The sequence below is a fragment of the Cydia splendana genome, chromosome 1 (genome assembly GCF_910591565.1).
Source record: "Cydia splendana chromosome 1, ilCydSple1.2, whole genome shotgun sequence".
NCBI classification, from domain to species: Eukaryota; Metazoa; Arthropoda; class Insecta; order Lepidoptera; family Tortricidae; genus Cydia; species Cydia splendana.
Window position 1 is genome coordinate 31,589,532 of NC_085960.1, and position 24,823 is coordinate 31,614,354.

Genomic DNA, 24,823 nt, shown 5'->3' on the forward strand with positions numbered 1-24,823 from the left:
AAACAATGAAGACTGCCCTATATGGTTTGCCTCAATCAATCAGAAACAGAAGATTTTACGAAGTAATCCGCTCCAAATAATTATGCTTATTTAAGTAAGTATCGAAATGAATTTAATTATGTCCTAATTTGTATGCTAAATTCGATAATTATAACCTAGTTTCCTTGCGATTCAACAGTCTTAAAGCGGTCTTTTAAGGATGACTCACGCTAGATCGGGCCGTGCCCGGGCCGAGGCGTCCGACATGTCATTTTCTATGACGGCTGATCGGTGATCACGTGGTGCTTTCCATAGAAAACGAAGCTCCGGAAGCTCCGGCCCGGTCTAACGTGAGTCATCCTTTAGAGTACCTATGTAGGTTTTTATTTTAGGATAACCATACATGTAAGTATATGTAACTATGGTTGTCACGTAGAATGAAAACCCAGTTTATCTTGCAAATTTACACACAAGTTGGTAATCATAAAATCATTATCAATGTTTATCGAGATCAAATTCCTCGTTGATCGGTCTAAAACACTTCCAAACTATTCAAAATACCTACAAGTATCACGCTTTCACATAATGACAATATGTAATCAACAGTAAGCATTCGTCATTTTTAGGGTTCCGTACCCAAAGGGTAAAACGGGATCCTATTACTAAGACTTCGCTGTCCGTCCGTCTGTCCGTCCGTCCGTCCGTCCGTCCGTCCGTCCGTCCGTCCGTCCGTCCGTCCGTCCGTCCGTCCGTCCGTCCGTCTGTCTGTCACCAGGCTGTATCTCACGAACCGTGATAGCTAGACAGTTGAAATTTTCACAGATGATGTATTTCTGTTGCCGCTATAAGAACAAATACTAAAAACAGAATAAAATAAACATTTAAATGGGGCTCCCATACAACAAACGTGATTTTTGACCAAAGTTAAGCAACGTCGGGAGTGGTCAGTACTTGGATGGGTGACCGCTTTCTTTTGCTTTTTTTTTCGTTTTTTTTTTTTGCATTATGGTACGGAACCCTCCGTGCGTGAGTCCGACTCGCACTTGCCCGGTTTTTTTTTTCATCGGAACCTAATGGGTTAGGCCATTACTAACGGGTGTATATTTAAGGAATCAAGTGTAATTAAATGCAGCCAATTTATTTTTTAGTGGTGCCTAATGGTCGTTGCCGTTAAAAAGTAATTTCACTGGTTTGCCTTGCGTAGGCCGTTGCCTGGTATGTGACAAAGCCACAAACTGCAGAGTGCAGACTTAATGTCTCTGATTCAAGTAATATAGTTTATTTTATTACGTCCCTTGTTCCTTGAAAAAAGACACTAAATCCACTCGAAATATTAGAAAAGCCATTGAAGAAAGCGGATCTAGTGACCGGTTCAATTATGTACATTATGTTATTTGTCTTTAATGTTACATGTACCTACCTATGTAATTATGTGTAGTGTTAATTTAGTCTAATTGTAATTACTTTACATAATTGATCTCATTATGACAGGATGCAACTAAAAGTGGTTGTTCAGTTTGGTGTTACTTATATATAGTTCTTATTGTGTTACCAGTCTTCCACGTCTCGGTTGTTTAAACATGACTTAAAAAATAAACTTAAACCACTTCTAACCTTATTATACTTTAAAGGTATAAGATGTATTTTGTGTAAGGTAAGTATTTAAATAAAATGTTAAATAGTCATAAATATACTAATTTTTATCGCTTTCTTCTTCGTAAGAAATAAGTCGTTTATTCTGTAAGCTGTTGTAAGATGTCACATAACCTGTCCCTAAAATAAAATTGATAATGTGTTCAAATTGAGTCTGGTTTCTCAAAATATATTTATTAAGGTACATTTAATTATACGTTTGTGGAACGTCTTACAAGACTAATTATAAATAGCGCTGTCTAAAAAAAGATATCACAGTACCTATGGGTATTAAAATATTGAATAAATGTTAAAATATAAGCGCACTCATTTATCTTTAATCTCGCTATCTTAAATGTATGGGTGCGGTGTAAGTCACGCTCTTCGCAGACTCGTTACCTGTTATTATTTAAAGCTGACAAACCAAAGATGAGAAGTTATGATAAAAATATAAGTAATGTATCATGTTTATAATCTTTTATTTCTCCCAACACCTTCGTGAAGGATATTGCTGGTTAAAACAGCGATAAGATACATTTAATATAAAATCTTACCAGATTTGCCGATTAATTAAACATGACGCTGCACCACCAGCGATGTCATTAAGCAGATAGAATAAAGTAGGTAAATAGTGATCACGGCCCTGTTTCCTACTTTACGGTTTTCTACTCATGGTGATGCCTAACATTTCCCTGTAGTACCTACAACTTCAACTTCAACATTTATTCAGCAAATAGGCCACAAGGGCACTTTTACACGTCAACATTGAATTTACACACAAGCAAAAATAATAACAATACATCAACAATTTAAAAAAATAAAACTATTAACTGCAACTACCAATGCAAACTAACGTATTACAATTACTTAGAGATGTATGTATATGGTTTCTTAATGTCGAATTACATAAAAAAAACTATAATACATGACTAGGTACACGGAACGGGCTGTAGGGGGAGCTCGGCTCCGCTTACTGGCGTGCAGTAGCAATGCCAAGTTTAAATATTCCGTATAGATTAGACTAATCATAAGGGGCGGACCTTCCAACACGTGCGGATGCGAATAGGATTGACACGGTATAAAAAAATCGTTTCTAAATGTTTAGCTTAAGTTTATATACCTAGGTATGTTGATATTTGCTAAAGTGGCGGGTAGGGTGACTGATATCTTGAAGATTGTTGAAATTGAGGGTAGAATCAAACGCAGGCGCCATTGCCGTCGCGAACGTCCATTGCAATTCGTTCACATTCCGCCTAGTCTGGTCGGTGACGTGGTGCTTTCTACATCTTGAAAATGTTGCGATACGCTATTTGTCTGGTGTTGGTGCTCAGTCCAGGTAAATACCATTTATTTATATTTACATTAACGATACAAAAATCTATTTACTACATAAGTAAAAAATTCCTAAGCAGAAAATAAACTAGGCACTTACCTAGTTACCTACCTTCCGATTCAGATTTCTATTATTGTATTTTTTATTGTATTATTGTTTTTATTTTCCCTGAGCCTCCGTGTCGTGATACGTCAGATACTGTTTCTAGAGTATCTCGTCATAAGATAGTTGTGTGACGTATTTTCGTATAAAAAACACATAACGATCCGATTAACGACTAGCATAATATTCGATCACTGAAATGTGCATTACAATTTACACTCCATTTCAAAATAACTAGAACCTTTTCAAAAACCAAATAAAGTAGCTTTTCTTTTGTTTCATTGTTTAAAGTTCAAGCGAAATTGATCCCAATTTACCATGCAAAAAGTTTCAAATTATAAATAGGAAAAAATTGTATGGTTGGTCTTACGAGGATAGACGGAATCATTCAACCCCTACCCATTCCAGTGCTAACCCGGCACGTGCCCCGCTTCGCCGAGCTGGACGCCGAGGAGCAACAACTGTACCGCGCCGCCTACGACACGCCCTCCTACGACCACGACGAGTACCAAGAAGAAGACCTGGAGCCAGGCAAGCTGGACCTCCTCAAGGACGGCCTCTGGGCTATCAAGGCCAAGATTAAAGAACTCAAGGCCTTCGATAAAGCCCTGGCGGCTAACGTGCTCACCACCAAACTGAAGCTGAAGGAGCTCTTAGAGTTCCATTTGAAGAAGAAGCCGATAGAACTGGTGGTGGAGAAGAAGAAGCCGAGTTATCAAAGCTATCCTCAGGTGCGTGAGAACTTGTATATTTAACAGATTGTGACTGAAATGCCTAATATCAACTCTTATTTATGTAGGTAGGTACGTGTCATAAAAAATAAATTCCTTTTGTTTAAACTTCCTTATTGAAACAATTAATGTCCTTAATAAGTACCTACATGTTAACTTTATTAGGCCCACTTGAACCATTCCACTAACCCGGGGTTAACCGGTTAAACCTGGCGTTACCAAAAATCACTGGTTGGCAACAATATAAATAATTACTAATTACGAGCGAGCCCCCAGGGGCCTAACCAAGATGACGTTGATAAAAAACGCCAGTCGAAACCTCACGTCACGTGACTTTTCGTAGCATGATCGATTGATTATCATCTTGGCTAGGTGTGTTTAGCTTTTGAGCTCAGTAGATTCAAAGAAAAGAAAGCTTAATTTTATAAAATAGTAAACTAAATTAAATTGTTTCAGGCCCCTGCGTACCCCCCGCAGCCGCAGTACGAGCCGCAGTACGCGGCGGCGGCGCCCGCCTACCACCACGATCCTTACTACGGACACTGACTCCATAGAAGCCGATGCCGCATTAGATTAGCCTCCAGTATTGGTCTCCGGATGAGCGTACGTATGAGACCGGAGACCAAAGCTTGAATATACGAGTAGGTGGCGTAAAGCGCTGGCGCAGCGTCACCTAAGGAAGGCGTCATTTTAGACCTACCGCCAACGTCGAAAAGTAGAAAAACGTTATCTTCCTCTCCGTGCAATAGCGATAGAAAGGCAGATAACGATTTTCTATTTTGACGATTGGACCTGATTTGATTTGATTTTGATCGAATAATGTAAATTGTAAATAGCAGTCTTAATAATTCCTAGTTCTTCACTCTTCTTCTTTACTATAAGAAGACAGAGTAGACATACTAACTATTAAAATTCAACATAACACTTTTAATTTGTTGTAATTTATATATTTTGGCTTTCAACAGTTTTAACATAAAAAATGTAAAGAATGTAAAAAATCTGCGTTATTAATAAAGTTTATTGTATTATAATGTTTTTCTCTCGTGGCTAGAGCCGTGTCATAAGAAAGTGCAGTAATGAATTAATTCTTAATTGGGAAGGTCACCGCGGATTGTCGAGCGGCGTAGTTGTCCGCAGCGCGCGCGCGAAGCACTCGCGTACTAGAAGCAAAACGCTTCCTCTAGTTCGAAAACCGAATATAGGGCTTGAAGATTTCGCTTAGTTGTACCAAGTGCGGGAGCCGCGGACTTATGGACTGACCGTAGGATAGTTTTGCGAGATGCCTTTGTTATATTTGCCTGAGAGAGTGGACATGGCGCTGTCGATCCAGTAGTTTCCAGGAGTTTGTGCTGCCGAAGATGAGGGACGAAGTCACGTGGATGTTGTTTCTGGTACGGATCCAAAGTTAATCTTTATTATTTTATAGGTAGGTACACGGATCAGGAAATTGTAATGTTCTCAGAAGTATTCGCTGTTATATTGTAAAATGCCGGAAATAACAAACCTTTTAAAACTTGGCAAAACTAAAATTTGTTTTCTAATTTCTAATTACGGTTCTTTATAGTGCTAATGTAAGTTTAATGCAAAAACTATGTTATTTATTTTCGGATAGTGTTGAACTGTTGACTAGGTACTTAGATATTTATTTATAACATCTTTCTATGTTTACCGAGAAACAGTTGAAGTTCTTGGTCGATCATTTTTTGCTACTAAGTATACGTAAAGCAACGAGTTTATTATTGGCACGTATTTAACCGGTCAAGTAATTAATCGAATTTGGGCAGTTTAGAAAAATAGACGGTAAAATGGCCATTAGGTGTTTCATGATTAGGAATTTAGACTATAAGTATACTGACCATTGATAAATAAACTTGAGGTGTTTTGTGGAATAGAAAATCTGTCAATTTAAAGTACTAGGTATGCATATGTTTAAATTATTTAAAAATTGGGTATGTAGAGCTTATGTACCTACATCTTAGGTAGGTATCTTAACGTAAGGAAATTTTAGGTATTCTGTATATGCACATATCCAAATTTTATGATCGCTTTACAATATTAGTTGCAAACTTATTATTTTAGACGCCCCTATTTTTTTGGTTGACTTGAATTTGCTGCCATTTTTTTAATAATATGATGCTTATATTTGAGGCAAACATAATTTTATTGGCGCTAAAATATAAATGGACAGCCAAAATATATTATTATATGCCCAATGAAAGTTCCTGTTTAATATTTTAGTTACTCGAATAATAATAAGCCCTTATTATTTTCGGACCTATAGGTACCGTAAGAAATACCTCATACTCATATACCGCTAGTAATCGGGGATGTACCGTAAAACGGGGTGAAAAGACACGATTTTCAACTTCAAGGACGATTTTCGCCAATAATCCAAATGATAAAAGTAAAAATTTTGATATAATTTTTTGAGTCTTGGTTAGTTCTTCAATTTTGCATATGTGAAAAAAATTTTTACCTACCCAATTCAGAGAAAATCAAAGAAAACGACCTGTTTTCTCCATATCCTTAAAACGGGGTCGATATACACAAGAAAGGGGTGAATAGAAATATTAAGTTTTAGTTGTCATAGGCATCGAATATGGTCATTATGTTGATACTCTATTGGCAAATGGTATATATATCTGTTAAACAGCTATTTGACACAAAATATTTTTTTCGTGTCTTTTAACCCCCAAGGCGTGTCTTTACACCCCTTTGTTGTATCTAATCACCCCCTATGGCGTAACTGTTCACCCCATATGCGTGTCCACTGACCCCTTTATCACGTAAAATTGCTTGTTATTGGTTTTTTGCAAAAAAATGCTTTATTATAGAGAAAATTTGTGATATTATTTATTATTTAGGTACTACAGATACTATATTACCAGGTTACCTAACTTTTACTTAGTTAATGTCAAAACATTTACCGCTAGAACAAAGTTCAGACAGGCTTCATTTTCTTACCTCGGCGAGACCTTACTTTAGAGGCAAAAATATCTAACTTTTAGGCAGTTTGATTAAGTTCTTTTGGTACCAATGTAGAGAATAAATAGTCTACTATATACGCATTCCAAAACATCTAATTTAAGAGATGTACGTTTATAAATATAACAACTTGAAAGAAAAAGTTCAAAATTTCTCTATTCACCCCGCGATTTCTGTTGACCCCGTTTTACGGTAAACAAAGTACATACTTAGGTAATTCATTCTATTCGCGGGGTATCCACCTTTAGTTCTTTATTTTATCCACATTTCATAACCGACACAGATGGGTTGAGGGCAGAATAAAAAATCATTGGATGATTTATTTGCAGTTTGAAAGTTATAATTTTATTTTTTCTTAAAATGTAGTTGATTGGTTTTATACCTTTTTTACGGACCTACCTATTATACATATACTTACTCGTAAGCGTTTAATTTCGTTCTGTAAGGCTAGAGCCGCCACCTACTTTATCTGCACAAGGTTCTGTAATTATAGTTACAATTACGAGTTTAAAAACGGTTTATTCAGCTGCGTCCAGCCGATTATTGCCTACTCTATTACAATTAATTGCACATATAAGTATTATGATTAAAACTAGCTTGAATATTTTGCAGGCGCCGGTTTATAATAACTACAATATACATACTTAATTCAAAAGTAGGACGTACTAGACATGTGCGCCGCGCCGCCGCGCCGCCGCCGCCGACGATTTTTCCACGCCGCCGCCGCCGATAAATTTGACCGGCGTATAATCGGCGTGGGAAATTTTGATACCTATCGTGTCTTATTCCATGTTGCGTAGTATGTAGATAGTGTCAGAGGTATAATTTAAAGATCCTTATGCTTTTACGCTTATTATTTGCCAGTGAAGCAAATCAACATCATTTTTGTCTTTGCAGTGTTAGCTGTGATAACGATTTAGCGTTAATTTAAACAAGATCTAGTTTCTGGATCTCAGGTTATTATTTGATATTTTATCGCACAGCTTTTTTGTAGAACGCATTTTGTTTTGCATCAATAGTCTCTTTATTGTCAATTTAATCAGTGAACTAAAGTCAAGAAAATAGCAGGTTCATATCCTAGGACATAAACATGCTATTTTGTTCTTAGAATCTCCAGCAAGCTGTCACCACGATTATAATTTAGTATTTTATGATTTCTCGTATGATGCTGGTGAGTGGTGACACGCATGAGGGTCATCATATGATAGATATGATTTGATTTATTTATCACATAGTATAGAATTTCATTTCAAAATACACACGATCAATTTTTAGTCATCTTATGGTGATTATCAGCTTCTTTTACTTAACAATATAATTATATTTCAATCAAAATTATAAATGTCAGGTTAAAGCTTCGTAATAAGCTATACCTAAACAAAACCTACTTATAGGAACTTAAATCACCAAGTATCATCACTAAGCTAGCAGTAAAGAAAACAAAGTGGACCTTAATATTCCAAATTTTTTATTTAATTATAATTCCAAAACGGGACACTTCAAAGACATTCTGTTGAGCGAATCAACCTGCCAGAGACGTTCACTTTCGAAAACGATGACATCTTTATTCTAACATACATTTCTATTAAACTTCAGTTCATACAAATGTAAAGTATTCATCATTATTTCGTAACAAATCCTAGGTGCGGCGACATCGGCTGGGAAAAGTCAATATAGATTTAAGGCAACTTAAAGACATTTTTTTGTGTTTTATTTGTATTTCGCTTACAAAGTAAGTAAAAATACTGCCTAAAATGTAGCGTTTTAAAGTATCCTTTTTATTTTAATATTTAAACATACCTTTGGTAACCGTTAGGTTGGTATTGGTAATAAATGGTTGCCAAGTGACATGCCGGGAATTGTGGGCGTATCATACTATCGGCAGCACATCAGAACCTTCTATCGTGGATGACGAGGGCCTTCAATGAAATACGATGTTCAACTCACAATCTTTACTGCACAAGACTCATTACAAATCACAGCACGCGTTACGTTTCTTATCTTAAGCAAACTAGTGGATTAGACCCAGGAGCCGCCACAGACGTCATCTTCCCCCGTTCGTTCTCATCGTTCCCCTTCTGAAGATTGATTGACAGCATAACTTCAATTGTTCTGGACTTCAATTGTTTTAAGAGCGCACTCTATGACGTCTTGGCGGAACTGCGTCGAACGCCACTCAAGTGTACGTAACACCCTAGTTTGCTCTATTTGTCAAGGTTTGCATGACAAAACGCCTCTTGAAGGCGATAGATGGCACATTTCAGCCATTCTCCGACACGGCCAATCTGACATTGTACGGGTCCCTCCGTACGTTATCCATCCCCCTTTATGATTTTCACTGGTAGACTAGAGCGAAGATGAGATCTTCTTCTCCCAAAAGAGACTGTAGAGCGCAGCAGATCATCTGCACCACCACGGCATCCTGACATTGTATGCATCACTGCATACATCTGCGGACAGAATACAACAATCTGAGGTATCTAAGCTCATTGCTCGGCCTACCTGACCAAAGTAAGTTCCTCCATAACTTTTGGATACTGACAGGCAACTCAACTCAACTCTTTCAATAACACGCACATAGATCATTGTTGTGAATGAACAAGTTTAGCATCAGTAGCATCACGATATTCAATCAGGCCATATTTCAACGGAAATGGGGTAGAGATACATTTCGAACAATTCATTAAGAGACTTAAAATGCAACAGCGTGAAAATAATATCACCATAATCCAAACAGCGTGAAAATAATATCACCATAAAGATACAATACAAACTAGCTTTTAAATGAACCTCACCACAGAGATTCCCCTCAGTTGAAACACATCTTGTATTGAGTTCTCGAAAATAAATGGTTTTCCATATTTAACTGATTTTATGAACATTATCTGCGCACCTATTCTTTACTTAAACGTTTAGTATTCCCTAAAAGTTTAGTGTTCCCACTAATAGATTTTCTTATTTGATTTCATTGATACCTTGATCCAGATCTATTTGCCATTTTAATCATTACCTCAAAATGTTAGCTAGGATCACAGAAAACAGCGATGAAATTAGTTTATCCGTTTGAAAGATACTTGGCAGCACGCACACAATGGCCTCTCACCCAAGACGCGTGTATCATCTCCGTTATCTCATGGTTAAAATGTTTAGTAAGTTTGATTTAAACTAGTAGTTCGCCCCGAACTGAGAACTCGCGGTTCGCCAAAAAGTTAGATCAATTTAATGAACCTACTACTTAGTCGGCAAAGGATCGAAAACCGCATGTGATTTATTGCAAGGTCTGCGGAGCCCATCACAACACCATAGAGATTAAAATAAACTGTATCTGTGGTAAGCCGTTATCTTTCTTGTCAAATGTCAAATATCTATTTCCGAGCACTTTCATTTGATACCAAACTCGACCATACTTTCTTGCAAATAAGATGACCAGAAAAGCAAGACCCCTCACAAATAGCTTTCTAGCCTTTTAAGCTCTTCTAACTCAATAACACCTTGATCGAGCCTGCTCATAATTTAATTACTAAAATACAATGCCCTCAACTACACGTTTACCCAATTTCATTTAAATTAGAACAAATTTACTTAAGTTATTGTGTATCAAACTATCCTCTGATAGCTCAGCTTAAAAACATCGAAATGCCGGGACGTGCCCCTAGCCAGCCGTGTGTTCCAAGTTGAATGTAAGAACTTCACTTCGCTTCGCTCGCTCGTTCGATCACCCGCCTAAGTATAAAAAGATTGAGCCAGGTCAATTGATTTCAAACCAGCTTTCTACCATACCCTGAATATTTTGATTAAATTTTGGCACCATTAATTATTTGTGTATTCCTAAACACAATCATTAATTCCATAAACAAAAAGAAGCATATTGTAATTAATCGACACGTAATTTTAAGTTTCGGAATAGGACTACGACAGTTTACTTATTCGATTCTCATATTAAATAGTTTAAACACGTACCAAAATTGCGTTCAGTTCAGTTTAAACCGACTTCTCTATTTTATTCTTTCTGTACGGACCATGGACCTAGAATACTACGGACGTAGTTTTGCTAAGACAAAAACTGTGATTCCATCATCCACCAATTTCCTAGTATTTACGCGTGACACACACACATTGACAGTTATCTCAACGCCCTCATCCACCAATGTGCCGTCAGACGGATCGAAACGTCAGTGAAGTAAATTTGTCCAAGAAAAATGTAAAATATGCCGGCATGCGTAGTTAAATCCTGCAAGAATTGTACCGATCGAAAGAAAAAAATTGACGGAATAACTTTTCATAGCTAATTTTATCAATTCTCACGGTATAGTACATAAAATCTCCATATTTCATTGTTTATAAATGCGAAACAGGTGTGTGACCAGTAAGTTGAATAGGGTAATTTCCCGAAAGTAGGGTAATTGATGCCCTTCTTATTATGTATATAAGAGATCATTTAGGATATTTAGGTAAATAGCTAAATTATTGATTTTGCATTTCAAACTAGGTCGGTATGGTAATTTCCTAATAATAAGGAGATTAAAGACATTTACATGAATAATGTTTGATAGTTAACGTTTATTTGTTATGTAAAGTAAACATACTCATGGTGCTCGACGCGGTCCCAGTCCAGTACATGTCATCTTGAAACTGAAGTCATTGTCAATAGAGGTGACAGCAAGGTGTCATCTATTGGGCATTAACATGTCGAGCACTAGTACATTTACCTTATATTTATTTTTTGTTTTAACCAGATATGTTACAAGTTAAATATCATTAGGTATTGAAAATAATATTTGCACAAAGTAATTGTGCAACAATGCGCATTTTCAAGACCTATAAAATCAGTTAGATACACACTTTTTTATTGTCTAACGTAAAACTGTCCTACTTTAATATTTGAAAACAAGGACGATATTGAAAATAATTGTTTCACCATTAGGGGAGAATTTGTGTTACATGGTATCACTCGTCTCCGCGCACACTTTCAAACCGTCCGCCATTGCAGTGTCACAGTTTGTCTTAAGTGACATTCCCTCTGTCAAATATATAACTCTATGGTACGGACAACACATCTGCCCTCCTAAGCTAAAAGGCAGTTTTTCGACATTTTGCCAAAATTGACTTTTTGTGATATTCGTAATGTAGAGATCGAGATGCATCGACCACTTTGGCCCGTTTTCCGATAAGTGGCTTAGTTTTCGAGAAAAATATCCTAAAAAGACCGTATTTGCACTAATTTTCTAAGCGTTCCTAGTCTAAAAAGCGACTATTTGACAAAGCCAGGCTAAAACAACGTATATGCAGCTATACGTTTTTTTACGCTCTGGTTTGCGTAAAATCTTATCCACCATGTCTAGCCTAAAATAACGTATAAGCCAAAAACTAGGCTAAAAATACGTAAAAGACGCTATACGCGCTTTAAGATTAGGATCTTTAGCAAAATTTTAGATCTGATACTAGTCTAAAAAATCGTATAGTATTTTTTTTTGTTTAAATGTCTCATACGTCATTTAAGACTAGTATCACTTAACTTTTTTACGTCACCATAATAGTCTTTAGAAACGTATAAATGTTATACGTTCTTCTTATTTTGTATGGACGTCGTATTAAACGCAAACAAACTTTTATAATGGTTGAAAGTGCGTCTAACTAGTCTATAACGCAGTATATGCTCCAACCTTCGTCATGCTCCCCGCGCGCCGAAAGACACCCTTATGCTAAGTAAAAGCCGTCAGCCGCAAGCGCAGGCTTGTGGCTGCCGGTATGCGAGCGGAGGTGGCATTTTGCGCGCGAAATATTGACCGAACGCCAAAGTAAGAAAAATACATTATTATTCCATTACCATCATATGTTATCAATAATATGTAGTGTTTACAATCAGTACCTTCGAGTATTATCATTTTTATCAAGGTATATACTTTAAAATTGCCTCGCAAATACTTACGCTCGACAGCAAATACGTCTTTCTAGCGTAGTTTGTGATGATGAAATTGTTCATACGTACTTTTCTACAGCAAACGTTGTTTAAGTTTTATTTTTTCATTCGACGGTTTGACTGCTTTTATTTAAATAAAATCAAATTTATATTAGAGCTAATTGTATCGGGTTTAATTCCCTATAAGCCAAGTAGGTATTTGACATTACGAAGAGTTTAAATCTTATTGAAAAATGTTTTAAAGGGAAATTTAATGAGAATTCTTATGGACAGAACAACATTTTCCGCCTAAGTATTCAGATAACCAGGACAAAGGACCATGGGCATCTTTGTATGGAACCTGGGTCCATCCAAAAATCAACTGAGAGTTATATATATATTAGGCCATTAAATACCTAAGTGGGTTTTATAAAAAAACAATATGTATCTTAAAATAAGTTGGTATGTTTGTGTATTAGGTAATAGTTGTATGTTAAAATAGTAAAAGCTATGAGTTTGTGATCTAATAGAAAAATAATTTTATTAAAATTTGAATCTGATTTTTAATTAGGTACAACCGCTAAAATGCGTTTTAGAATTAAATAAATGACAGAGTATGTGCAGGAATTAATACGAGTTTAATTTTATTGCTAATGTAGACTACACAACTCGCTAACGTCTTACCGTGCGATGAAACTCTCGATGATTCGATGCCTATTGATAACAAACTAAAATAACTATTAGAGATGCCACGAATTCGGTAAAACACTATGTATTCTTGTGAGTTACGTGTATGCGAAAACTGGTCACCTACAAAGATAGATGGTTGCTAAGATTTAAGTCAGCAGCAAGCTGGGATCTCCATACAAACGTAGTTACGCTCTCATTTTAAAACGATTAGGTAGATTGCTCTAAAACTTTGTACTCACTAAAGGATAAGGTATATCTATGCCTGTAATTAATGTGTAGCTTCAGATACCATAATAAAAAAAATACAGCGAATATAAGTTTTTCATACAAAACTTATTTTTCCTCTATTTCATTAGTTTTGTTGGAATATAAACTAATTAGGTACTGGTATAGATATACCTTATGTTATTGTATGTGCAATTTATTACAATCCAACACGTTGTTTTAAAATGAGTACGAATCTCCGTTTTTATGGGAAGTAATAATTCGGCTGAGCTTATTGCGGACTCTTTTAAGTTTCGTTGCTCATGCTCATTAGAAGTACATGTAATGTCATTAGTAGGGTCGAGTAAATCTAGCCTATGATACAAATAAAATCAGAAAGACACATACATTACAAATACATTACAAGTACATTAAAAATTTGTACATATTATGGGGTTATTCCCACCAGTTAGGTATCTACCACCAAGTTGTTACCAGTGATAACTACTGGGAAATTATTTCCCACCTTTCTTCCCAGTAGCTACCACCAACTCAGTTTTGTGGTAACTACTGGGAAGTTTTTTCCCAGTAGTTACCACCGGTAAATGGTGGGATTTTTTCCCTAGTAGTTACCACCAACATTTTTTTACAGTACAAATTAAATGTCTTTTATTATATGAACATAAAGCACTATACTACTAAGCTTTTATTAAAAAAACGAGGTCCAGCGATTACTTTTTGGATTATAATCTTAATTACCATACACAATTAACATATAAATCGGGTTATTCCCACTAGTTACCATCAAGTTGTTATAGTTAAATAGTAATAAAAACAGTATAAGTAGAATACTATAAAAATAGAGGCTTTATTGAACCCTAACAAAATTGTAGTAACTACTGGGGAAAAAATCCAACCTTTTACCAGTGGTCACTACTGGGAAACAAATCCCATTAGTTACCACTGGTAACAACTTGATGGTAACTAGTGGGAATAACCCAATTTATGTGTTAATTTTGTATGGTAATTAAGATTATAATCCAAAAAGTAATCGCTGGATCTCGTTTTTTTAATAATAGCCTAGTAGTATGGCGTTTTTTGTTCGTATATAAATAAACATTTAAACTACGTGTCTATTTTTTATTCCCATTTCTTCCATAAATACTAATCTATAAAACCGTATATTCGGTGTTTTTGGTGGTATACGTTTTTTTACACTAGCACGCTAGTCGAAAATCTGGACAAAATCTTAATTCTTCCTAGTATACTAACCAAAAAGGCCGAATAGCTGCTATAAGGTCTTTTAACTTAGGATTTCAAGTGCGAATTATACATTGTTACTAAGCAAAAAGGCAGCATGTGACATATACGACGTTTTTACCTAGTTTCTACTTCGTAACTAAGTTAGAACGCCGCATAACGCATGTTTACCGCCTTCTTGACTAGTACGACCTACACATTTTTAAGCTTAATACTAATCTAAAGTGTTTTTTATAAAATTAAAAAAAACTGAGATGTTTAGAAACATACTATAAATACCTAAAATAAGTACATATATATACCTACCACAAACAAAAAGAAAAAATGGAAAAAGTTTTTCCGTTTCGTAGAAATTCAAGAAAGAAGTTTGGGTTGGTTTTTTGCGATTATCTCGAAACTAGCTTTTGTCGAAAAACTGCCTTTTAGACTAGGACGGCAGACATTTACAAGGCAGCTTGAGAAATTTTCAAAACTTGATATATTATCAGGTAAGTCCAGTATTATACTTTCTACGAAAACCAAATTGTATTTTTTTTTATCGCTTTCATAATTTTTATTAAGAAAAAGGCAAGAAAACTTGATCATTATGTGATATTTACACACTGACACGACTTGTCTTTAGCTGACTGACACAATACTTCAAAAACCAAATAGCTCTCAAAGAGGTTCAAAAAGGTTGAACATGCATGAAATTAATAAAGAAGTTCACAACTCGTTTAACAACGAACGATCTAGCGTAACAGGTATTAGTGGCAGAATTTCTATTCTAAATCAAACCGCTGTAGGTACTCAAATTTTGCTAACTTCTTTATCGATCAAACAGAAAATAAATGCGTTCGACTCTATTCGCTAAACATCGACTACTAGTTTCGTAAAAGATCATAAGGAACATTATAATTACTGTAAGGAGTACGAACAACTTTTTGTACTAGTTCCATAACGTGCGTAATAGCGTACGTAGTAACATACTTTAATAATTTTGGATAATAAGTGTAATAGACAAAGCGTTATTTTCCCTTTTTTTTAAGTCTCATTTTTGCTGCTTTCTACCGAAAAATACTAAAATAGCATGCCAAAACCGTTCTGTCATTTGCCTTCACATTAAAGGGGAACAATAATTTTAACCATAATATGAGGAATTTTAAAATTTGTTTTAAATCACGTTGCGTGTGTTTTGTCCCTGATGGACGCACGCGCGCACAGCTTTGAGTGTCGAGCGAAAAACTAAAAATGTGTCTATCTGCACATAATCATTGACACGTTTTTTTTTTCTTTAGCATACACACATAATTTATCATTAATACTTTCTTTTCACATACATCAACCAATGCCTACAAGTCAACACCAACTTCCAAATAACAGTGCCAACACCTTGGCTTTACAACAGCTTGGTTCCAACACACAGCTAGCCTCATCGCCCGGTCCGAAACCCCCATGAATTGCAGTTACGAATAGGACTGTGCCCTCCAGCACCCAGCCCTCAAACGCCCTCTGGACAACTCAGGTTCCGGTTGCGACCGCCAACTCAAGTGATGAACCTCTCAAATAAACTATCCTCAAAGAGGCATGAACTTCACGTTTCGTTTCTTACGACAATGTCATAAAACCAACGCGGAAAGTGGTATACCTACGTAGAGAAATCTAATCCCAAAATGTGTCCCTTTAAATAGGTAGTGTTTTAATAAATCAATGAATAATATCCTTCTCAAACTGCTTACTCAGCTATTATTATTCATGCAATATGCAAAATTATCTTAACCCATTGAGTGATAAAAGTCAAATCAAGTGTCAAATCGAATCCTCCAAAGTTAATCAATTAATTTTAAATTATTTTATCATTGTTCATCAAATTCAATTTGATAATCATAATGGCCCTTTGACAGATACACATCGCAAACAACATATCACTGAATCACAGAATTATTGAAAAATTAAATGTCGGGTCCAAATTTAAAATTGTTCTGTAGGTACTGTAAACTCCAAAATCTGACTGCAAAAATGACCACAAAAGGATTCCTTCGGCTTCGATGCGGTTAAAATAATCACCATTTAGGTTCTTCAAATAGGAACACACAATTTTCACTCATTACGTTTACGTTTCGTTTTGACTAGTTAATTTTGGATGTGAAGTCATTTTAAGTAATCAAAGGAATGCACAATTGCACATGATTAAAACTAAGTCAGAACTATCCGTCAACGGTCATGAACTTTACCACTAAGTTCTCGGTTTACTTTTCATATCAAAAAAATATCACGCACATACTTACCACCATCATAGGCACAAGCTAGCAAAATAGAAATCATACTTAAAGGTGAGAATTGTATATTCACTGTCTGATCGAATAATGGCATCAACCACTCGTGACGCTTCTCACGATAATATTATTTGGTCCACGACACAATTTGAAATAGTACGTCTCCACACAAAAAAAATTAAGGTGCATTTTGCTAGAAGCTATTCAAGTTGTGACGGTATTACATGCCATAGTGCTCAGAAAATCGTTAAACAGCCTTACATCGTCTTAACAGCAGATTACAAGTCCACGTACCAAAAGTTTTTTTACATACATTCTGATTCTGACCATTAAAGGCTAGAGTAGATATCTCGTAGGTAGGTATCTGTTCTCATATTTTCCTAACTAGAACCCATCACGCCGGCTTTGTGAGGTACACTCAACACAGTTACAAATCATAAAACAATGGACGCAACTCACGCGATTTCCAACTTCCAGCGACAGTCTGGCAACCAGTAAATATGCAGCTCCTCTCAGCTTCTGTAAACAAACTAAGGCACCCACGTTTCTGCAACCGCAGCTCCAACGCGTGCGAGATGGGAGATCTCGCAGCAACTATCTTCATTCTTCATGGTGCAAAGGACTGTAAACGTATTACTTAGAGTTACAACATTAACAACATTCACGAAAATTTCACACAACATAACATAAAAAGCAATGCAAAAACTGGATCACAATTTATAAAATATCAAATATGTCAACTGTCATTTCACTTCAAATATTTTCCATCACGATACTTCTTTATTTTCCACCAGCGATAGCATGAGATTTCTTCATTTTCTAAGGCCTTTAAAATTCTTGAATTAAGAATGCCAGGGATTTTCAAAATCAGGGTAGATTTTTGGGACCTTCAGTCCACCTTCATTTGGCAAATTTGAGCTTTCAAGAGGAATTCCGTAGCGAATTCCCTGTGTTCGGCCACACTTCTGATGTCGGGAATTGTGGGCGTATCATACTATCGGCAGCACATCAGAACCTTCAATCGTGGATGACGAGGGCCTTCAATGAAATACGATGTTCAACTCACAATCTTTACTGCACAAGACTCATTACAAATCACAGCACGCGTTACGTTTCTTATCTTAAGCAAACTAGTGGATTAGACCCAGGAGCCGCCACAGACGTCATCTTCCCCCGTTCATTCTCATCGTTCCCCTTCTGAAGATTGATTGACAGCATAACTTCAATTGTTCTGGACTTCAATTGTTTTAAGAGCGCACTCTATGACGTCTTGGCGGAACTGCGTCGAACGCCACTCAAGTGTACGTAACACCCTAGTTTGCTCTATTTGTCAAGGTTTGCATGACAAAACGCCTCTTGAAGGCGATAGATGGCACATTTCAGCCATTCTCCGACATATTTTTCGGCAATAATTTAGAAAACACACATAATATGTTTTGGATAGCCTAGTAAATACTCAGAAGGCTTTAATGTAGAGTTTCTACAGCCACGTTCTCATGCATTATCAAAAATTATGCCACGCCGATTTCACGCCGATCACGCCGCCGCCGCCGGTCAAAAAATCATCGGACGCCGCCGCCGATGATTTTGCCATCGGCGCACATCTCTAGGACGTACGTATTTACTGTTATAAATATGTATCTGTCATTTCCTACATTTGCAAGGTCTTTAAAATATCGAGCCATGAGCACCCATGGGAATACATACACATTCCTAATCTCTCAACAACAAAATTAAGTGCAATTTCAACATTTCGCATGTTTAACTATAATATTTCTGCTGCGGATTATGTTGCTAGAAAAGCTGCATTTCTAACTGAATAGATATAATTATGTATGTATAGTGGTCAAAAATTGTCAGTTTTGCTGAATACGGCAAATAATCTCGTTTAAAAAAAATGCAATAATATGACTAAAAATTCGGTCAGGATCCTTATCATACACACACAAGAGGACAAATTTGTCTTGTTAATTTAATTTTTTACTTGAATCAAAGATAAGTGGCTACGGTCAAAGGAAGGCGCACCTTATCAGTAATCAGTGCGGTACATTATGAAACTACAGCCTTGGTCAGCGCTGCATGCTGTGATCTAACCGTTATTATGAGGTAACCGCCAAAATATGTAAGGGTAATTGCAAGGGTGACAGCATACTATTGCCTATTCATTGGCTGATAGTGGTTCTTATTGCAAAATTCCGTATTATTTTTTGACAGCTCTAGATATGACAAACCTTTTTATATAGCTCTGCTTTATTACACGAGATTGACGAGATTGATTGGTTTTATTTTTCCAAAAGGCTGCATTTATTTTAGCGTACTATTAATGTTTTTGCGTGTAGAACTAGATTAGATTGAAACTGAAAGCGCATAACTTCCTTATTTGAGATAATTTTATTGTTACCACCACCAATTATAATTGTAGATATCCATGTGTGTAAAACTGCAATTCTTACACAAGTTGGGTAAACTATACTAATACCTAATAAGTAATATCGCTAGAATAAGAAGCCCCTTGTCCATTATTAAAATGCAGCAGTATTGAGTTGATATTGGTACAATCGTTGTCGCTAATGACAGTAGGTACCTACCTACGTTAAATAGCCAATTCTGGATAGTTTACACTTAATAGTCTTTTAAACCTTAAGTATAAAAGTATAAATACCCTTAAAATATTGGCGATTCACTCTCCAGGCACAAGTATTAAGTAGGTACGTATGTATGATTCTTATTGCACGGTAAGATACTTAAATGAAGATATAAAAAATCAACATACCTTTAATACCTTCGTTTAATATTTTATATCGGCAGGTATAGTACCTGGCTCTTACCCGGCTAATTACTTAGTTGAGTCAGAACACCTACTTACGATCAGTTGAAACGTTCGACTGTACAATCAATATCCCTTTACACGTCTAGCGGATCGAATAAAATGTTTCAATAATAACGAGAAATATGTGCGTAAGTGTACAGAATGTTAATACAGAATGCAGTATTATATGCTCGTTATTATAGTCTATCGCTAATGCAGTATTATAGTCTATCGTTTAAATGAGGCGGTTGTTAAGAAGTTATATGGTCAGCTACTGCCTGGTTAAAGGCATTAAGCTAATTTGCAATGTTTCAAATAAGTTCCTAAAATGTAAATAAAACTCAGTTACTTACCTTCTACTAGAAAATTACCTTGCAACTTCTTTACCGATGACCTGAATAAGTGGGAAGTGAAAAGTTCCATCCAGCGTAAATCCACAAAGAGAATTGAATGTTCAGTGGTAATAACAAATGTTTAAATTAAGTAGTAGGTACCTATTAGGTAGATAATTATAGCTAATTACTCGTAATTACTAGATGATTTTCTCAAAGTAAAAAGCAGTGAAAACATGATCTTTTTTTTCTATGTAAGTTTCGAATTTCGATACATAATGCCAATTATTATTCTATAATAAAATAAATAAATATTATATTTATTTAGAAATTTAAATCAGGTAACAAGGCCCATATTACAAATACCTTACAGTCTAACATACATATGTATTTTATAAACTTAAAACTAAACACTATTTATAGATTTTTTTATTTATTTATAGGACAATCAATCTAGTCCCAGAGTAAGCTCAATAAGGCTTATGTTGTGGGTACTAGACGACGATATACATAATATATATAAATACTTATATACTTACATAGAAAACATCCATAACTCAGGAACAAATATTTGTGATAAACACACAAATAAATGCCCTTACCAGGATACGAACCCGGGACCTCCCGCTTCGTAGGCAGGGTCACTACCGTCTAGGCTAGGAGGCCGTCTTAGGCCGTCTCATTCTGAGTGTATATTAGGCCGGGCCAGTACTTAATACAGGGTGATTAAACCCTAAAATGTCAGTGTGATCTTTATCAAACTGGATCGAGCGATGCGGCACCGCGCGCGCAGGGCGAAACTGGTCTACTTACTTCCTGTTACACTTTACTCTGCACCCACATGCACATGCGAGCCGCCGATGTATCCATTTATGTTTTATTGCATTTCAGAGATTGTAATTTATCGATTATCTGGGCTCTGATATCTCAAACTGTATATCAAGTTTCGTAATTTTTGACGAAATGCGCATATCGCCCAAATACTTATTGTTAGAAATAAGGTCATAAGATACCATTTATTGCCACACAAAAACTATTATGTGTTACAAAATATATAAAAATAATATTGCGTGACAAAAGGCGTTACATATCTGATACTAGCGACACGCCCCGGCTTCGCACGGGATAACAAATAAAATTATACACGTAAACCTCCTTTAAGAATCACTCCATCGATAGGTGAAAACCGCAACCGCATGAACATCCGTTCAGAAGTTTTTGAGTTTATCGCGAACATAATAAAATAAAATAAAAATAAAAATAGCCTTTATTACTGAAGTTTTAACATAAATACTTATCTACTTAAAAATATACCTTATTTTTCAATATTATATATATATATTACTATTTACTATTTTCTAAGTCCCATCGACAACTTCAGCTTGTCTTCCGACATAGGCCTCCTCCAAGTCCTTCCAGGTACCGCGGTCTCTTGCTTTCCTGGGCCAGTCCACTCCTCCTATCCTTTTAATGTCATCTGACCATCGAAGAGTAGGCCGTCCTCTTTTCCTTTTGTGCCCCCTTGGGTACCACTCGATAAGGTCTTTTGTCCCTTCTCTGATGATGTGGCCAGTCCACCGCCACTTCTGTTGCTTAACCTTTTTGACCACTCTCCCACACTTTGATCTGGCTCTAATTATGGACAATCTTACCCTATCCTTGAGCTTAATATTTAGCACGCTTCTTTCCATGTTGTTTTGACATGTAGCAAGCCTCTTTTCTTGTTTCCCCGTAAGTGCCCAAGTTTGGCATCCATAGGTGAGTACAGGTACAATGCACATATTAAAAACTTTAAATTTCTGGCTTGTTGGTATTTCTTTCGCCTTCATAACCTCTTTTAATGACCAAAATTTCTTCCATGCATTTGATATTCGTTTTTCAATTTCCTTGTTAGACTGATCTGATGGTGACATTATTTGTCCAAGATATAAATTCAAATTCAAAATTCAAAACATATTTATTTCATAGTTTGGATGTTACATAGGTGAAGTACAGTGATCCCCACACTAGGCTTAGCCTGTGACGTGGGGATCTAAGCCAAATACGATTTATTATTAAATCTAGGTACATTAAAATTAATAAAAACTAAGAATTTTTATTAAATGATCGACTGTGAAGTGAAAGTGTTTATGTGAAGGTATGTGTGTATATATGTGAGTATGTATGTATGTACGTATTACCTACGACAAACAGAAGAGAAGAAGAGTAGCCGTGCATGTTATTCATCTTTTGGGATCTGACGCAACATAATGTTGAAGTACATACTCAGATACATATTCTATTGTATTTCCGTTTATTTTGATTAGGTCTTCGGAGTTATTTTTTTGTATCGCGAACATACATACACACAAACAGACAGACGCGGCGGGGGACTTTGTTTTATAAGGTGTAGTGATAGTGATGACCAGAAGTAAAGAACACAAGTTGCTCTTACAATGGTAAAATAAGTGCATAAGTTTATAAATAAGTTATTGGTGATATCTGTCTACTTTTACCAACTGTCAAATTTAGAATAACCACTGACCATAAGAGGAGATATCGAATTGCAATATTTAGTAGCCAAGCCTGTTCAGTCAATTTCTTGAGTCAAATGGGCCCCGAGTAGGCTACTGCAATGACCGCCCTGCATTTCTTCGTGCGGCGATCAAGTTCGTTATCATCGGCCGATTTATTTGCATGCACTTTAAAATACCGCACGATCTGGTAAATCAGAACTGGTTTCCCCACCGCACCCCTCCTAGCCCTGTCCCCTGTTTAATGCATAAATGCAGTAAAAACAGAGACAAAGAACTATATTCTTAATGATATGTTGGAATTGTAACATCAATTTTGCGTTTAAATATGTATATAAATTATAAACCATAGCGAGTGACCTACAAGTTATATTAAAAGTGAAATTTAATAGGCACCTTTTATTTCTTATAATAAAATAAAGTTTATAAATGTCAGCTTTAACATCCGATTATCTTAACTTTTAGTGTTGTAGGTGTAATTTGACAGCATATTGTGTACACCTACGGGTACAAATATAGGTATTAAATTAATATATTTCACAGTAGGTACATATGGTGCTACTTTACCATCCTAGGGCGGGATTAAGGACAATACGTGCCTATGTCAAAAATTTAAAGGGCCATATGTACTGTAAAACGTTGTACAATACACGTGCGAAAAGGTAATTGGCAACTCGTGTCGATTTAAAACACTCCCTTCGGTCGTGTTTCAATTTATCGCCACTCGTTGCGAATTTCCTACTTTTCGCACTTGTATCGTAATGTACTATTACTCAAGCGTAGAAGTGGTTGCTATCTACCCCGTAAATTACGCGCTAAATTTGCACTGAAGCGTAATAGGTAGCACACAACGTATTTTCCAAAAACTACTATCTATTACTACACTGCTAAACTGAATATCCAGTAAAGACTAGTTCCATTTAGTAAATACTACCTACTCTTTCTAGTATTGCAACATATTTTTGAGCATATGTAAATATGTATTCGCTTATGCCCACAACTTCGTCTACGTGATTCTTTCTCGGTCTCTGTGTCGTTTACGCGGGAAAGGGTAACAGACAGACAAACTTTCGCATTTATAATATAGGGATAGCGACCCGATAAATTCGCGATAAACTTGAAATTACAAACAATGACATTCTCGATCTCGTTGTCGGCTGCACTTCGAACCTGTTACATTACATAACTGCACGAACCACGAAAGTCAATGTCACTGCCTCACTCCGATAACTCGAAAAGCTGCAATAAAGTTCCATTTGCGAATAACTCACAATAATCTCCGCGTAGGTATACAAGGGCCAGTACAGGGCGACCTTCGAAGCCTTTTATTTTATCGCAAGAAACACTCTTTATCGGAAATAATTATGGTTTTAGATACGTAGAGTAATGCGAACCGCATCCATATGGCGAAGTAAAAGTAAATCGCAAGGTAATCCAGATACAGTGATGAGTGAGTGTACATCAAGAATCAAGAAATTCAAGATAGACTGAGTGCCCTCCCCTAGGAGCGAGACTATGTATGTACCTATGTAGGTACTGTCGACGGAGATTTCTTGAGACTAAGTACCAGGATGAAAACTAACTTTGCGCCTGAATATTTAATTTAAAAGAAAACCAGCGGGGGATGGGATCGCCACATCCTACGCCTAGGATTAATATTATACCTGTATTAGGTATACTAAGGCGACCTCGTTCGTTGATGTCTTTTGTTTGGTACCCATTATACTTACGAGTAAGTACCACCACCACCACCACCAGCACCAGTCATGGGACATTTAAGAGGAAATTTGGAGTATTTGTGATATTTCCCTAATACATGTAAATGGTCTACCGCTTAACATGTTAAAAGATGAATGTCCTATCCGTCTTTCATGTTTCAGGCGTGTTGTATCCAAGATGGTGCAATGAGGTTTCACATACTTAACAAATTAAAACTATGTTTTTTTTCTCCAGTCATGGACACCAAAGCTCCAGTAATGGAACCCCGGTAATGGACGTGGATCCAGTAATGGGCCCCCTATAATGGACATTGCTCTATCGGTATAAAATATTGAAATAGAGAATAAGTTTTGGCAAAAATATCAGTTTTTGGTATAAGC

The 24,823-nt window shown here is 36.2% G+C and overlaps 2 protein-coding genes across 3 annotated transcripts in view; both read left to right on the forward strand.

Moving 5' to 3' along the window:
* The first annotated feature begins 2,798 nt into the window (after positions 1-2,798).
* On the forward strand, positions 2,799-4,421 carry LOC134804081 (uncharacterized). The gene is made up of 3 exons (XM_063777032.1): positions 2,799-2,947; positions 3,455-3,777; positions 4,234-4,421. The coding sequence occupies exons 1-3, from the start codon at positions 2,905-2,907 to the stop codon at positions 4,321-4,323; spliced, it is 456 nt and encodes a 151-aa protein (XP_063633102.1). The 5' UTR covers positions 2,799-2,904; the 3' UTR covers positions 4,324-4,421.
* A 474-nt stretch (positions 4,422-4,895) lies between these two features.
* Positions 4,896-24,823, forward strand: part of LOC134793287 (uncharacterized) — a 36,093-nt gene continuing 16,165 nt past the window's right edge. The window contains exon 1 of one of the 2 annotated variants that reach the window (XM_063764858.1): positions 4,896-5,168. In XM_063764858.1, the coding sequence (XP_063620928.1) occupies positions 5,136-5,168 (33 nt within the window). In that variant the 5' untranslated portion in view covers positions 4,896-5,135. The remainder of the gene's footprint in view (positions 5,169-24,823) is intronic. The other variant, XM_063764854.1, reaches the window with a different exon arrangement.

What these genes read in the sequence shown, in the direction of transcription:
- LOC134804081 (XM_063777032.1), top strand. Translation starts at nt 2,905, where the DNA reads ATGTTGCGATACGCTATTTGTCTGGTGTTGGTGCTCAGTCCAG. An exon ending in GGTGTTGGTGCTCAGTCCAG is followed by an intron (nt 2,948 to 3,454) that starts GTAAATACCATT and finishes TACCCATTCCAG; the next exon opens with TGCTAACCCGGCACGTGCCC. An exon ending in GTTATCAAAGCTATCCTCAG is followed by an intron (nt 3,778 to 4,233) that starts GTGCGTGAGAAC and finishes AAATTGTTTCAG; the next exon opens with GCCCCTGCGTACCCCCCGCA.